The sequence below is a fragment of the Thunnus albacares genome, chromosome 4 (genome assembly GCF_914725855.1).
Source record: "Thunnus albacares chromosome 4, fThuAlb1.1, whole genome shotgun sequence".
Lineage (NCBI taxonomy): Eukaryota > Metazoa > Chordata > Actinopteri > Scombriformes > Scombridae > Thunnus > Thunnus albacares.
The window spans coordinates 11,291,615-11,304,505 of record NC_058109.1 but is presented as its reverse complement, the minus strand read 5'-3'; the positions used below and the strand labels follow the sequence as shown (position 1 = coordinate 11,304,505).

Here is a 12,891-nt window from a genome sequence, read left to right as displayed (position 1 = left end):
AAGGGCTATATCCAACAGCTTCCCTGCTCTGTAAAGATGTCACATGATGGACGTTATAGACTTGATTTACGTTGGCCTTGTCAGTAAAATATAGTATGTAATGTGAATGTACAGTGCCAGTCAAACATTGGAGACATCTTCCTATTCCCTAGTATGCCCAAACCTTTGACTGGCACTTTATATATTGTATGGATGTATGAATCCTTTATTTTAAATATGTACATATTATCAGTTGAACATAGTTGTCTCACCCAAAGACTCAGTTATCTGACTATAGATATAAAAAGGACTAATTTCAAGTTTGCAGTAGGGATCCTCTTATTTACTGGGTAGCTCAGGTGGATATATATGGAAATGCAATGAAAATGTGTGCTCAGTTCCCAGGGGCTTAATGTGGTAATGTGATGTACATGGTGTCGTGGGCTCAGATGTTGGAGCCATGTGCAATTGGAAACACATGCGGGAAACATCTGTTGCCTTAATGATGGCCACTGAGTTTGTTTCTGCCAGTGAAGTTGGTGAAGAATATTTTCAAAGTTATTAATAAAAACAGAATTTCTGTGATAAACAAGATAAAAAAGAACACTACACACGATGGACAGTTTGTTGATTTATTGCAGTTGTTACAAGAGATTTGTCCTATTGTTTTCTGAAAAAAACTGACAAATGTCTTTTAATTTTAGTTTGTCACTTCACTCCTGCTGTATATGATGATGATATATCCCGATGACAATTGCAAATCAGTAACATTTCAAATAAATTAAATAAGTTAGCATTTAGACTATTTTAGATAGTTTTTCTAGGAGTTCAGAGAATAGTATCACACACTTTCAATACAATCTATGCAGTACACCAAAACATTTCACATTCACTTTCACTGTGTTTTCCAAAACATTTCAGTAAGAGGAAGCACATCATAATGCCTTAATGCCACTTCAATCTGTGGAGAAAAAGAAGAGAGAAAACAATCAAGACAAAAATAAACTAGAACAATTTCTTCAGAAAAAATACCAACTCTTAAGTTAAGCCTTACCTCTCACAGTAAGTTTAGTAGAACACTCTGCCTTGCCCAAAGAGTTGACTGCAACAACCCTATATTCACCGCCGTCATTTTCTCGGACTCTGAGAATATACATGGAGCACACACCACATGAGTTGGTGATGTAATAGTTTTTGTCTGAGTTGATGCAGGTGTTGTTGAGGTACCAGGACACATTGGGTGTAGGACATCCTCTGACAGCACATGTCATGTAGAGTTGGTAACCTTTAGGTGGTGTGTGGACCTTCAGAGGGACCAAGATGGATGGGGGCCTCTCAAAGCTTATCTCCATTGAACTAACTCCATTTGATGATATTGGAACTTAAGAGAAAAAAAAAATTAAAGAGAGAAATGTTTGAAAAGATCATTTAGGTCACATGGCAATTGTGTCATCCAGAATCCAGAAATTTCAGACATTCATTTGTATTACCCAAGTCTGAAATATACATTTTTGTGGCTTCCATGCAATGAAGTAATCAGAGATTTCAAAGATTAATGACATTGATTGAACTTTGGAGTTGGGGAAAAACAAAAACAAGACTAACAGTTTAGAGCCATGCCAGTAACCATGTGAGGCTGCACTTAGGAATGGCAGTGATTGGAGCTAAACGCTGATGTCCACATGACAATATATTCACAATGACAATGCTAAAATGCCTGTTTTAAGCAGGTAATGTTTGCCATGGTCATAATCTTAGTGTCAGTGTGCTGGCATGCTAGCATTTGCAAATTAGCTCTGAACACAAAGCACAGAATCATCAGTCGTTTTTCAGTTATTTGGTCATAACCTAAACTATTGGACTCGGAATTTAAATTATGACCTGATGATGGAACAGGATACATTATCTAGAAACCATAGATTTCTGTGTCAAATTTTGTCCCAGTCCATGTATTTGGAGATATTTCACTGGATGATTAAAAAGCTTGATGTGCAGGTGGCACCAGATGAAAAGTCAAGGGATTATCAAAGTCATTAAGGGTCATCTTCTGGGGACCATGAATTTCTGTAAAAAAAATCATTGCAATCCATCCAGTATTTTTCATGATATTACACTCTGGACAAAAGTGGTGTACCCACCGATTGATTGACCAACATTGCCTTTCTTATCTCTTTAGCCCTTTTTTACACAGCCAAACTCAAATTTGCTCAAAATTTGTATTGTTACCACCATGGTGGTGTCTGTCGCTGTGTACTTATTTACAGATTTCACAGATTATTTACCGAAAGGAATAATAATATATAGAATATACAGAATATAAAGGAGAATATATAGAATTTCATCAAGTTGAACAAGTTATTAGTGGACTACTAAGTGATAGGGGAACATACAACACAAGAGACGTTCTGATGATGACATAATGGTGAAATCATTACACCATTATATCTATTGTATGCCCCTTGTAAACATAACTGAATATATTAACCCACCTCTGTTGCTGTTGGCACCCCATGTAGGTGACTGAGATGGATCTGAGAGGCCCATATCATTCTTGGCATAGACCCGGAAATGGTATTCTATCCCAGGGAGAATGTTGTGGGCTGTGTAGGTGTTAGCAAAGAGGCGGTCTGCTACAGTCTTCCACATTCTGGTGTTAGAGTCATGTTGAGACACCACGTAGTACAGTCGATCGTCAAGCTCTTGGTCTGGAGAGGGAACCCATGATACTGCCACTTTGCCATAGACTGTTTGCTCCAGCTCCACTGGCCCTGGGCACTTGGGTTCATCTAGGAACAAAGAACATAAGATGTAGAGGTTAATTTGTTTTGAGTGAACAAACAACAACTGTTGCTTAACCTTTATCCTGTCTTTGTTGTAAAATTTAAAACAGTACTTACATTTTCACTGATTTTATTATAATATGGCTGCTGTATATCTGTAAATCTTTTCAGCCTGTGAAACCATACAAATGAATCTGACTTCTCTTTCCACCACATGTTGGTGATGTTTATGTAATCGTACCTTAAATTTACTTAGGAATTCCTCTGCTGTGGGGGTTTTTGTCAGGACTATATTTGCAATTGACAGCTGGCATAAGATAATAATCCACAAATCATATCCTCTTACTGCATGTCACTCAGTAAGAATTACATTTCTCAATGCACCTGCAAGTGTTCAGTGTTAATTAGGGTTTGACATTAGTTTGCCAATACACTGGTGTGATAAATGCATTTAATTGGCTAAATATTACCTAGTCAGTATTGTCCACTGTTGATAAAACACATTTTCTTCATCACAAGAACACTAAACAATGCAAAGGTCATTTAATGCTTATTGTAAAATTGATTCCTAATTTCCAGAAAATAAATAAAATGTATTTACAGTTAACATCAGTGCAAAATTCTTGCTATCAGAAGTTTTAATGCAAAAATACACTACTGTTATTCCACATCATTTTAGGACTAATTATAGTGTAAAAGCTTGCTTTTTACTTACCTGTGACTCTAACCTCAACGTCAAAGAAAGCCTCACCCACAGAGTTTTTGGCTTTAATAGTGTAGATGGCTGAATCTGAGCGCTTTGATGAAGGAATAACAAGCTGAGACATTCCCTCTGTATTGATGACATTAATCCACGGGGCTATTGGCTCATCATCCTTCAGCCAGGTGATGTGAGGTGGAGGTTCAGCCTGGGGATATCAGTGTCAGATAAATGAGTGTGAGGCATATGCAGTCATGTCACACTGTAGCAAACTCATGACTCAAGATTATGACGTGGCTGGAATGGGAGAGTAAATATGGAATCCAGAACTGGCTTGTTAAGATGGTTTTATGATTTATACCAAGGAGGAAGGGTTCGGTTTCCATGCCAGCATTTAGGTTTATTCATACCTCATAAGAAATCTTGACACGCACAGAATTTCCTGCCCTGACAACAAGGAAGTCCTCTGGGTCCTTAAAACAAGGTCTCACTGGATGGAAACACACACAAAACAGAAAATGCAAAGCGGAAATAAGAAATTATCTGCATAACAAAGTTAAATCATTAATATGCACAGCAAAGGAAGTTAACTTACTGTTGGGATTCTTTGCACACGCCATTGCGGAGGGAGGGCTCGCATCTCCTGCTCCTGATTCATTGATTGCTGAAACTCTGAATTCATACTCTGCTCCCTCAGTGACATCTTTAACTGCATAGTTCACATCTGAAAATAAGGTGAATAACAAGGTAAGGATAAAAATACAATAAAAAGAAGATAATTGTCCTACATAATAGTATGCTTTTGTTCTGACAAACCTTCAATAGGTTCATTAATTGCATTCAGGGCAAGCCACTGATTTGTGTCCTTCTTTCGTTTCTCCACTTGGTAACCAATGATTGGTACTCCTTTGTCATCCTCCGGAGGGGTCCACGTCAAGTTGATACAGGTCTTAGAGGTACTTACCACTTTGGGTTTTCCAGGTGGACCAGAAAGTACTAAAGAATGACAAGTAGTCTGAGTTATCTAGTATGCTCATTTTCAATAATTAAGAAGTAATTAAAGACATGGAATAAATCAACGACATTATTACTGGAGGATATCCCAAAAATTCCTCTCAGAGATATAGCAACTATTACAGCAATGATAAAAGGTGGACTTTCAACAGTGACTAAATAGTGCCAGTGATAAACGATTTGAAGCCAGCACAAAACCTATCCAGAAGCATTTTCATTTATTACAACCTGAGGGAGATTAACATGGGATTTGCTGAGGACTGCTAAATGAGACTTCTTTTTTCTACACTCACTCATTATGCCAGCCATAATGCTATCAGCTGTCTCCAGGGAGTCACTGAGGCCCTGAGGGTTTTCTGCATAGATGCGGTAGCTGTATTTCTTTCCATGAGTCACATTCCTGTCTCTAAAGGAGGTCTTCTCTGCTGAGACATCCCCGAGTTTTGTCCACAGACTATGCCCTCTTTCCTGCCGTTCTATAATGTAGTTGGTGACAGCAGAGCCACCATCGTCTTTTGGAGGGTTCCATTTAATTTCAATTACAGATGAAGTGGTCTCGACAGTCTCCACTGGACCCTCCGGTGGACCTGGACGATCTGTAAGAAAAATGTGGTTTTGTTACCTTTTAAATGAAGTGACAGAAATGTGACTAAGGTGTAAGTTTTGTTTATGTTTGAACATGGCTGTTGATGGTATTTGTATCTCTCAGTATTTCTCACTTTTCTCATTAGATTTCCCTGTGTTTTCGTACCAAGCACAATAAGCTGAGATGTGGCCTCCACAGCTCCAAATGGGTTTTTAAGTTGGATTTTTATTTCCCCCGAGTCTGACCGCAGGCAGTCTCTGAGAAGCAGCCGACTGTGATTGGGCTCCCTCACAATCTTAACTCCTCCTCCGTCTTTCAGCTCAGTGCCATCCTTAAACCAGCTGACCGTCAAAGACTCCTGAGGTTGAAAAGGCATCTTGAAAGCAGCGTTCTGGCCCACTCTTACTATCACAGGTTTGGAGAACTTGTGAAGGTCGTCTTCGTCAAATTCAGGCACATCTATGAGACACAAGGTGTCAGTTTAATACACAAGAGCTGTTGTGTCACTTATATTCTACAATATACGGAAGTAAAATATACCTCCGACTGTGATCCTTCCTTCCGTACTGAGATCCCCTGATACAAAACGAAGGAGTCCAGAGTCTGTATCTCTGCAGCTGTGAATTGTCAGCTTGTGAATGTTTGCATCTTTGGTTATGCTGATCCCACCACCGGATTTTAACTAGCAAATCAAGAGTGAAAAGGAGAACTTCATTCTTTTTCAGGTTACACAACAAACATTAAAAAAGGAAAAGAAAAATATCCAATATGGCAGTTCCATAAGCGTAAGACTTATGTTGTGTCATTCAGTTTGTTGTTTATAATGTTGGCAATGTAGTAATTGAAAGCTTCTCTTACTCTTGCACTCAGATAATCAAAATGAAAGTGTCAGACAAATTTGCAAAATGCTAAATGTGCATTTAAATGTAGTTATTTATGAACTTTACTGGCTCTCCATCTTTGAACCAGGCGCCGTCGCAGTCAGTGTTCATCTTCACAGTTAATTCTGCTGGCTGTCCACGAATAGCATGGATATCAGAGAGTCCAGAGGTAATTCCAGGCTCTGGGTAACATAAAACAAAGTTACTTTCCACTTAACATTTTCATGTGGAGCAGCTTTCAGTTTAAAACTATATATATACTGTATAAAGTCCCCAAGAAAAAAACAGTTACCAATTTACGCTTCTCTCTTCTAATCATTAAGATTAGATTGGTGATGCAATAGTTCATCAGTATCAAAGATTTCCTTGCCAATTATATCACAATTGTACATTACGTGAAGGAAAATATTGTAATGCCTGTGAATTCTACCATTATGTAAAAAGAAAAAATAGTGAGGAATTGAGAGTATAATCTTACCTTGCACCACTAGTACAACCTGAGTTTGTTTTTTTAAAATAAAAAACAGTGCATTCCAATAACTAATACAGTGCATGGCTTAAATATTAGATTACTGTGATCTAGTTAGAAAGTTTATGATACACAAGTTACAGCAAGAGAAATGACATCAAAGGTGAGCACAATGACAAGCAACAAACAAAGTACCATAAGGCTTTGCAAACCAAGTATATTAAGAAAGTGTTACCACATTCGGGTTATAAAGGATCTCCTGTTATTTCACATCTTCACATTTATGAATTGGCCTTCTAAGAGAAGCTATAGTAAATTTACAGGATTAAGATTTTACAGAGAATTAAATAATTTGATTAGATATTGAAAAGTAATAATAAAAATAAATTAGTTTTTTTAACTTTTGTGTTACTAATGCAGATAACAGTTATTTGCTTAGTGCTTATTTGCTTAGTACTTTTTCAGTATTAAATATCTGGTATACCACCTCCTGCATCTGCAAGTGGTTCATCTTGCCTTGCACCACCACTGGCTTCCTCAGCTGAGTGGCCTAACAGTAATAACAATAGTAAGTCATTTAAACTTGATTCAGTAAGTTACTCCCTCATTGTGTGAGAGCAGTACCACATACATACATACATACATACCTACATACATATGTGATGTGCCTTTACATATACATAGAGTAACCTATAATTACACATAAACACACACACATACTAACACACACGCATGCACACATACATGTAAACACACAAACTGGTTTCTCTATCTTTATGGGGACGTTCCCTTTTCAAAATAAAAGCCACTGTATCTTAACAAGAAGCTCAGGATGAGGCTGTTTTTAAAAATAAAAGACCCCAACTGCCACTGTGTGTTAACATGAAACTAAGGATGGACCTAGTTTTTCAAAATAAGATCCCTAGGATCTGATATTAATACAAAGAATTTCTTCTTTCACAGTTTTAAAACATTATTTTTCTGCTTCCAGCTTTGAGAGTTTATCATTTGACTTCAGCTGTTTCAGCAGCATGTTTTAGCTCTTAGCTTCTTCAGCTAATGCACATCAGCTCTCAGCCCCAGCATTACCTTTCAGCTTCCAAGTTTTCGAACCAATACATTTCAGTTGATATCAGCTGTTTTTTCAGCCATTTTCAGCATTGCTTTGGCAATTTCTTTCACCTTTTGACTTCAGATGTATTTGAGCTTTCATCATTCACAGCAGGTTGCAGTGGCAGCAGCAGTAGCAACAGTTGGCAGCACCAACAGCTTCTAGCTCTCACGCATTTTCTGAAATGCGTGTCTGCAGAAAATGCAGACTGCTGCAACTACTCTCTGTATGCTCCGCTGTTGTTTCTCTTACCACCTCCTGCATCTTCAAGTGGGAGGTGCAGCAGCAGCAGCAGCTAACAGCTTCCAGCTCTCACACGCATTTTCTGAAATGCGTGTCTGCAGAAAACGCAGACTACTGCATCTATTTTCTATATGCTCAGCTGTTGTTTCTCTTACCACCTCCTGCGTCTGCAAGTGATCCATCTTGCTTTGCACCGCCACTGGCTTTCCCAGCTGAGTGGCCTAACAGTAATAACAACAGTAGGTCATTTAAACTTGATTCAGTAAATTACTCCCTCATTGTGTGAGAGCAGTACCACATACACATAGGCCTATACAGTCTGTATATAGATACATACATACATATATATACATGTTGTGCCTGTACGTACACATAAAGTAACACATAATTACACAGGAACACACACACGCGCGCACACACACACACACACACACAGGGTGATATTTCTGATATTTCAAATTAAAAGCCACTGTATCTTAACAAGAAGCTTGGGATGAGGCATTTTTTTCAAACTAAAAGCCCATAGAGTAACTGTATATTAACAGGAAGCTCAGCAAAAGGCTATTTTTCAAAATAAAAGCCCCATAGAGTAACTGTATTTTAAGACGCTTGGGATGAAGCTTGTTTTTCAAAATAAAAGACACCAACTGCCACTGTGTGTTAACAGGAAACTAGGAATGGACCTAGTTATTCAAAATAAGATCCCTTGTATCAGATATTAATACAAAGAATTTCTTCTTTCACAGTTTTTCAGACATTATATTTCTGCTTCCAGCTTTGAGAGTATATCATTTGATTTCAGCTGTTTCAGCAACATGTTTTAGCTCTCAGCTTCTTCAGCTAATACACTTCAACTCTCAACTCCAGCTTTACCTTTCAGCTTCCAAGTTTTCAAAGCAATACATTTTGGTTAATATCAGCTGTTTTTTCAGGCGTTTTCAGAATTCCTTTAGCAATTTTGTTCATCTTTCATCTTCCAATGTATTTGAGCTTTTGTCATTCACAGCAGGTTGCAGTGGCAGCACCAACAGCAGCTAAGAGCTTTCAGCTCTCACACGCATTTTCTGAAATGCATGTGTGCAGAAAATGCAGACTACTGCATGTACTTTCTGTATGCTCCACTGTCGTTTCTCTTACCACCTCCTGCATCTTCAAGTGGGAGGTGCAGCAGCAGCAGCTAAAAGCCTCCAGCTCTCACTCGCATTTTCTGAAATGCGTGTCTGCAGAAAATGCAGACTGCTGCATCTACTTTCTATGTGCTCCACTGTTGTTTCTCTTACCACCTCCTGCATCTTCAAGTGGGAGGTGCAGCAGCAGCAGCAGCTAACAGCTTCCAGCTTCCAGCTCTCACACGCATTTTCTGAAATGTGCACACGCATTTTCTGAAATGCGTGTCTGCAGAAAATGCAGACTACTGCATCTGTTTTCTATATGCTGAACTGTTGTTTCTCTCACCACCTCCTGCATCTGCAAGTGATCCATCTTGCCTTGAGCCGCCACTGGCTTCCTCAGCTGAGTGGCCTAACAGTAATAACAATAGTAAATCATTTACACTTGATTCAGTAAATTACTCCCTCATTGTATGAGAGCAATACCATATATAGACATACATACATACATACATATATACATGTTGTGCCTGTACATACACATAAAGTAACACATAATTACACAGAAACAGACACATACACACAAATACACAAATACACACACACACACACACGCACACACACACAGTGTCATTTCTCATTTTCAGAATAAAAGCCACTGTATCTTAACAAGAAGCTCTGTATGAGGCTTTTTTTAAAAGAAAAATAAAAGCCCATAGAGTAACTGTATCTTAAGAGGAAGTTCCTGATGAGGCTCTTTTTTCAAAATAAAAGCCTCATAGAATAAATATATGTTCAGGAAACACAGCATGAAGCTGTTTTTCAAAATAAAGCCCCATAGAATAACTATTTTAAAAAGACGCTCAGGATAAGGTTTGGTTTTTCAAAATAAAAGACTCCAAATGCCACCGTGTGTTAACAGGAAACTAGGGATGGACCTAGTTTGTCAAAATAAGATCCCTAGGATCTGATATTAATGAAAAGAATTTCTTCCTTCACAGTTTTAAGACATTACATTTCTGCTTCCAGCTTTGAGAGTATATCATTTGATTTCAGCTGTTCCAGCAACATGTTTTAGCTCTCAGCTTCTTCAGCTAATACACTTCAGCTCTCAGCTCCAGCTTTACCTTTCAGTTTCCAAGTTTTCAAAGCAGTACATTTCAGTTAATATCAGCTGTTTTTTCAGCTGTTTTCAGCATTGCCTTGGCAATTTCTTTCATCTTTCAACTTCCAATGTATTTAAGCTTTCATCATTCACGGCAGGTTGCAGTGACAGCAGCAGTAGCAACAGTTGGCAGCACCAACAGCAGGGTGGTGCAGGAGCAGCAGCTGACAGCATCCGGCACTCACACGCATTTTCTGAAATGAGTGTCTGCAGAAAATGCAGACTGCTGCATCTACTTTGTGTATGCTCCACTGTTGTTTCTCTTACCACCTCCTGCACCTTCAAGTGGGAGGTGCAGCAGCAGCAGCTAAAAGCTTCCAGCTCTCACTCGCATTTTCTGAAATGCGTGTCTGCAGAAAATGCAGACTGCTGCATCTACTTTGTGTATGCTCCACTGTTGTTTCTCTTACCACCTCCTGCATCTTCAAGTGGGAGGTGCAGCAGCAGCAGCAACTAACAGCTTCCAGCTCTCATACGCATTTTCTGAAATGCGTGTCTGCAGAAAATGCAGACTACTGCATCTATTTTCTATATGCTGAACTGTTGTTTCTCTCACCACCTCCTGCATCTGCATGTGATCCATCTTGCTTTGCACCGCCACTGGCTTTCCCAGCTGAGTGGCCTAACAGTAAAAACAACAGTATGTCATTTAAACTTCATTCAGTAAATTCCTCCCTCATTGTGTGGGAGCAATACCACATATGTACATACATACATACATACATACATTCTGTACACACATACATACATAAATATATATATGTGTGTTGTGCCTGTACACACACATAAAGTAACACATAATTACACAGAAACACACACACATACAGAGTGTCATTTCTCATTTTCAGAGTAAAAGCCACTGTATCTTAACAAGAATCTCTGTATGAGGCTTTTTTAAAAAAAAAACAGATGCCAATAGAGTAACTGTATCTTTAGAGGAAGTTCCAGATGAGGCTCTTTTTCCAAAATGAAAATCTCATAAAATAAATATATGTTCAGGAAGCACAGCATGAAGCTGTTTTTCAAAATAAAAGACACCAACTGCCACCTTGTGTTAACAGGAAACTAGGGATGGACTTAGTTTTTCAAAATAAGATTCCTAGGATCTGATATTATTACAAAGAATTTCTTCTTTCACAGTTTTTCAGACATTATATTTCCGCTTCCAGCTTTGAGAGTATATCATTTGATTTCAGCTGTTTCAGCAACATATTTTAGCTCTCAGCTAATGCACTTCAACTCTCAGCTCCAGCTTTACCTTTCAGCTTCCAAGTTTTCAAAGCAATACATTTCAGTTAATATCAGCTGTTTTTTCATTGCTTTGCCAATTTCTTTCATCTTTCAACTTCCAATGTATTTGAGCTTTCATCATTCACAGCAGGTTGCAGTGGCAGCAGCAGTAGCAACAGATGGCAGCACCAACAGCAGGGTGGTACAGGAGCAGCAGCTAACAGCTTCCAGCTCTCACTCGCATTTTCTGAAATGCGTGTCTGCAGAAAATGCAGACTGCTGCATCTACTTTGTGTATGCTTCACTGTTTTTTCTCTTACCACCTCCTGCATCTTCAAGTGGGAGGTGCTGCAGAAGCAGCAGCTAACAGCTTCCAGCTCTCACTCGCATTTTCTGAAATGAGTGTCTGCAGAAAATGCAGACTGCTGCATCTACTTTGTGTATGCTCCACTGTTGTTTCTCTTACCACCTCCTGCACCTTCAAGTGGGAGGTGCAGCAGCAGCAGCTAAAAGCTTCCAGCTCTCACTTGCATTTTCTGAAATGCGTGTCTGCAGAAAATGCAGACTGCTGCATCTACTTTCTGTATGCTCCACTGTTGTTTCTCTTATCACCTCCTGCACCTTCAAGTGGGAGGTGCAGCAGCAGCAGCAACTAACAGCTTCCAGCTCTCATACGCATTTTCTGAAATGCGTGTCTGCAGAAAATGCAGACTACTGCATCTATTTTCTATATGCTAAACTGTTGTTTCTCTCACCACCTCCTGCATCTGCATGTGATCCATCTTGCTTTGCACCGCCACTGGCTTTCCCAGCTGAGTGGCCTAACAGTAAAAACAACAGTAAGTCATTTAAACTTGATTCAGTAAATTCCTCCCTCATTGTGTGGGAGCAATACCACATATGTACATACATACATACATTCTGTACACACATACATACATAAATATATATATGTGTGTTGTGCCTGTACACACACATAAAGTAACACATAATTACACAGAAACACACACACATACAGAGTGTCATTTCTCATTTTCAGAGTAAAAGCCACTGTATCTTAACAAGAATCTCTGTATGAGGCTTTTTAAAAAAAAAAACAAATGCCAATAGAGTGACTGTATCTTTAGAGGAAGTTCCAGATGAGGCTCTTTTTCCAAAATAAAAATCTCATAAAATAAATATATGTTCAGGAAGCACAGCATGAAGCTGTTTTTCAAAATAAAAGACACCAACTGCCACCTTGTGTTAACAGGAAACTAGGGATGGACTTAGTTTTTTCAAAATAAGATTCCTAGGATCTGATATTATTACAAAGAATTTCTTCTTTCACAGTTTTTCAGACATTATATTTCCGCTTCCAGCTTTGAGAGTATATCATTTGATTTCAGCTGTTTCAGCAACATATTTTAGCTCTCAGCCTCTTCAGCTAATGCACTTCAACTCTCAGCTCCAGCTTTACCTTTCAGCTTCCAAGTTTTCAAAGCAGTACATTTCAGTTAATATCAGCTGTTTTTTCAGGTGTTTTCAGCATTACTTTGGCAATTTCTTTCATCTTTCAACTTCCAATGTATTTGAGCTTTCATCATTCACAGCAGGTTGCAGTGGCAGCAGCAGTAGCAACAGA

General features: G+C 38.7%; 1 protein-coding gene across 50 annotated transcripts in view; it reads right to left on the bottom strand.

Moving 5' to 3' along the window:
• Positions 1–597: 597 nt before the first annotated feature.
• igfn1.4 (immunoglobulin like and fibronectin type III domain containing 1, tandem duplicate 4) overlaps positions 598–12,891 on the bottom strand; it is a 38,374-nt gene continuing 26,080 nt past the window's right edge. For 27 of the 50 annotated variants that reach the window (XM_044348782.1, XM_044348796.1, XM_044348793.1 and 24 more), the window contains 16 exons: positions 12,023–12,088; positions 10,594–10,659; positions 9,219–9,284; positions 7,919–7,984; positions 6,894–6,959; positions 6,007–6,122; positions 5,600–5,741; positions 5,225–5,518; positions 4,767–5,069; positions 4,276–4,455; positions 4,055–4,183; positions 3,870–3,949; positions 3,475–3,667; positions 2,469–2,765; positions 1,034–1,360; positions 598–940 (listed from right to left, as the gene is read on the bottom strand). In XM_044348782.1, the coding sequence (XP_044204717.1) occupies positions 936–940; positions 1,034–1,360; positions 2,469–2,765; positions 3,475–3,667; positions 3,870–3,949; positions 4,055–4,183; positions 4,276–4,455; positions 4,767–5,069; positions 5,225–5,518; positions 5,600–5,741; positions 6,007–6,122; positions 6,894–6,959; positions 7,919–7,984; positions 9,219–9,284; positions 10,594–10,659; positions 12,023–12,088 (2,396 nt within the window). In that variant the 3' untranslated portion in view covers positions 598–935. The remainder of the gene's footprint in view (positions 941–1,033; positions 1,361–2,468; positions 2,766–3,474; positions 3,668–3,869; positions 3,950–4,054; positions 4,184–4,275; positions 4,456–4,766; positions 5,070–5,224; positions 5,519–5,599; positions 5,742–6,006; positions 6,123–6,893; positions 6,960–7,918; positions 7,985–9,218; positions 9,285–10,593; positions 10,660–12,022; positions 12,089–12,891) is intronic. The other 23 variants (XM_044348791.1, XM_044348807.1, XM_044348785.1 and 20 more) reach the window with 22 other exon arrangements.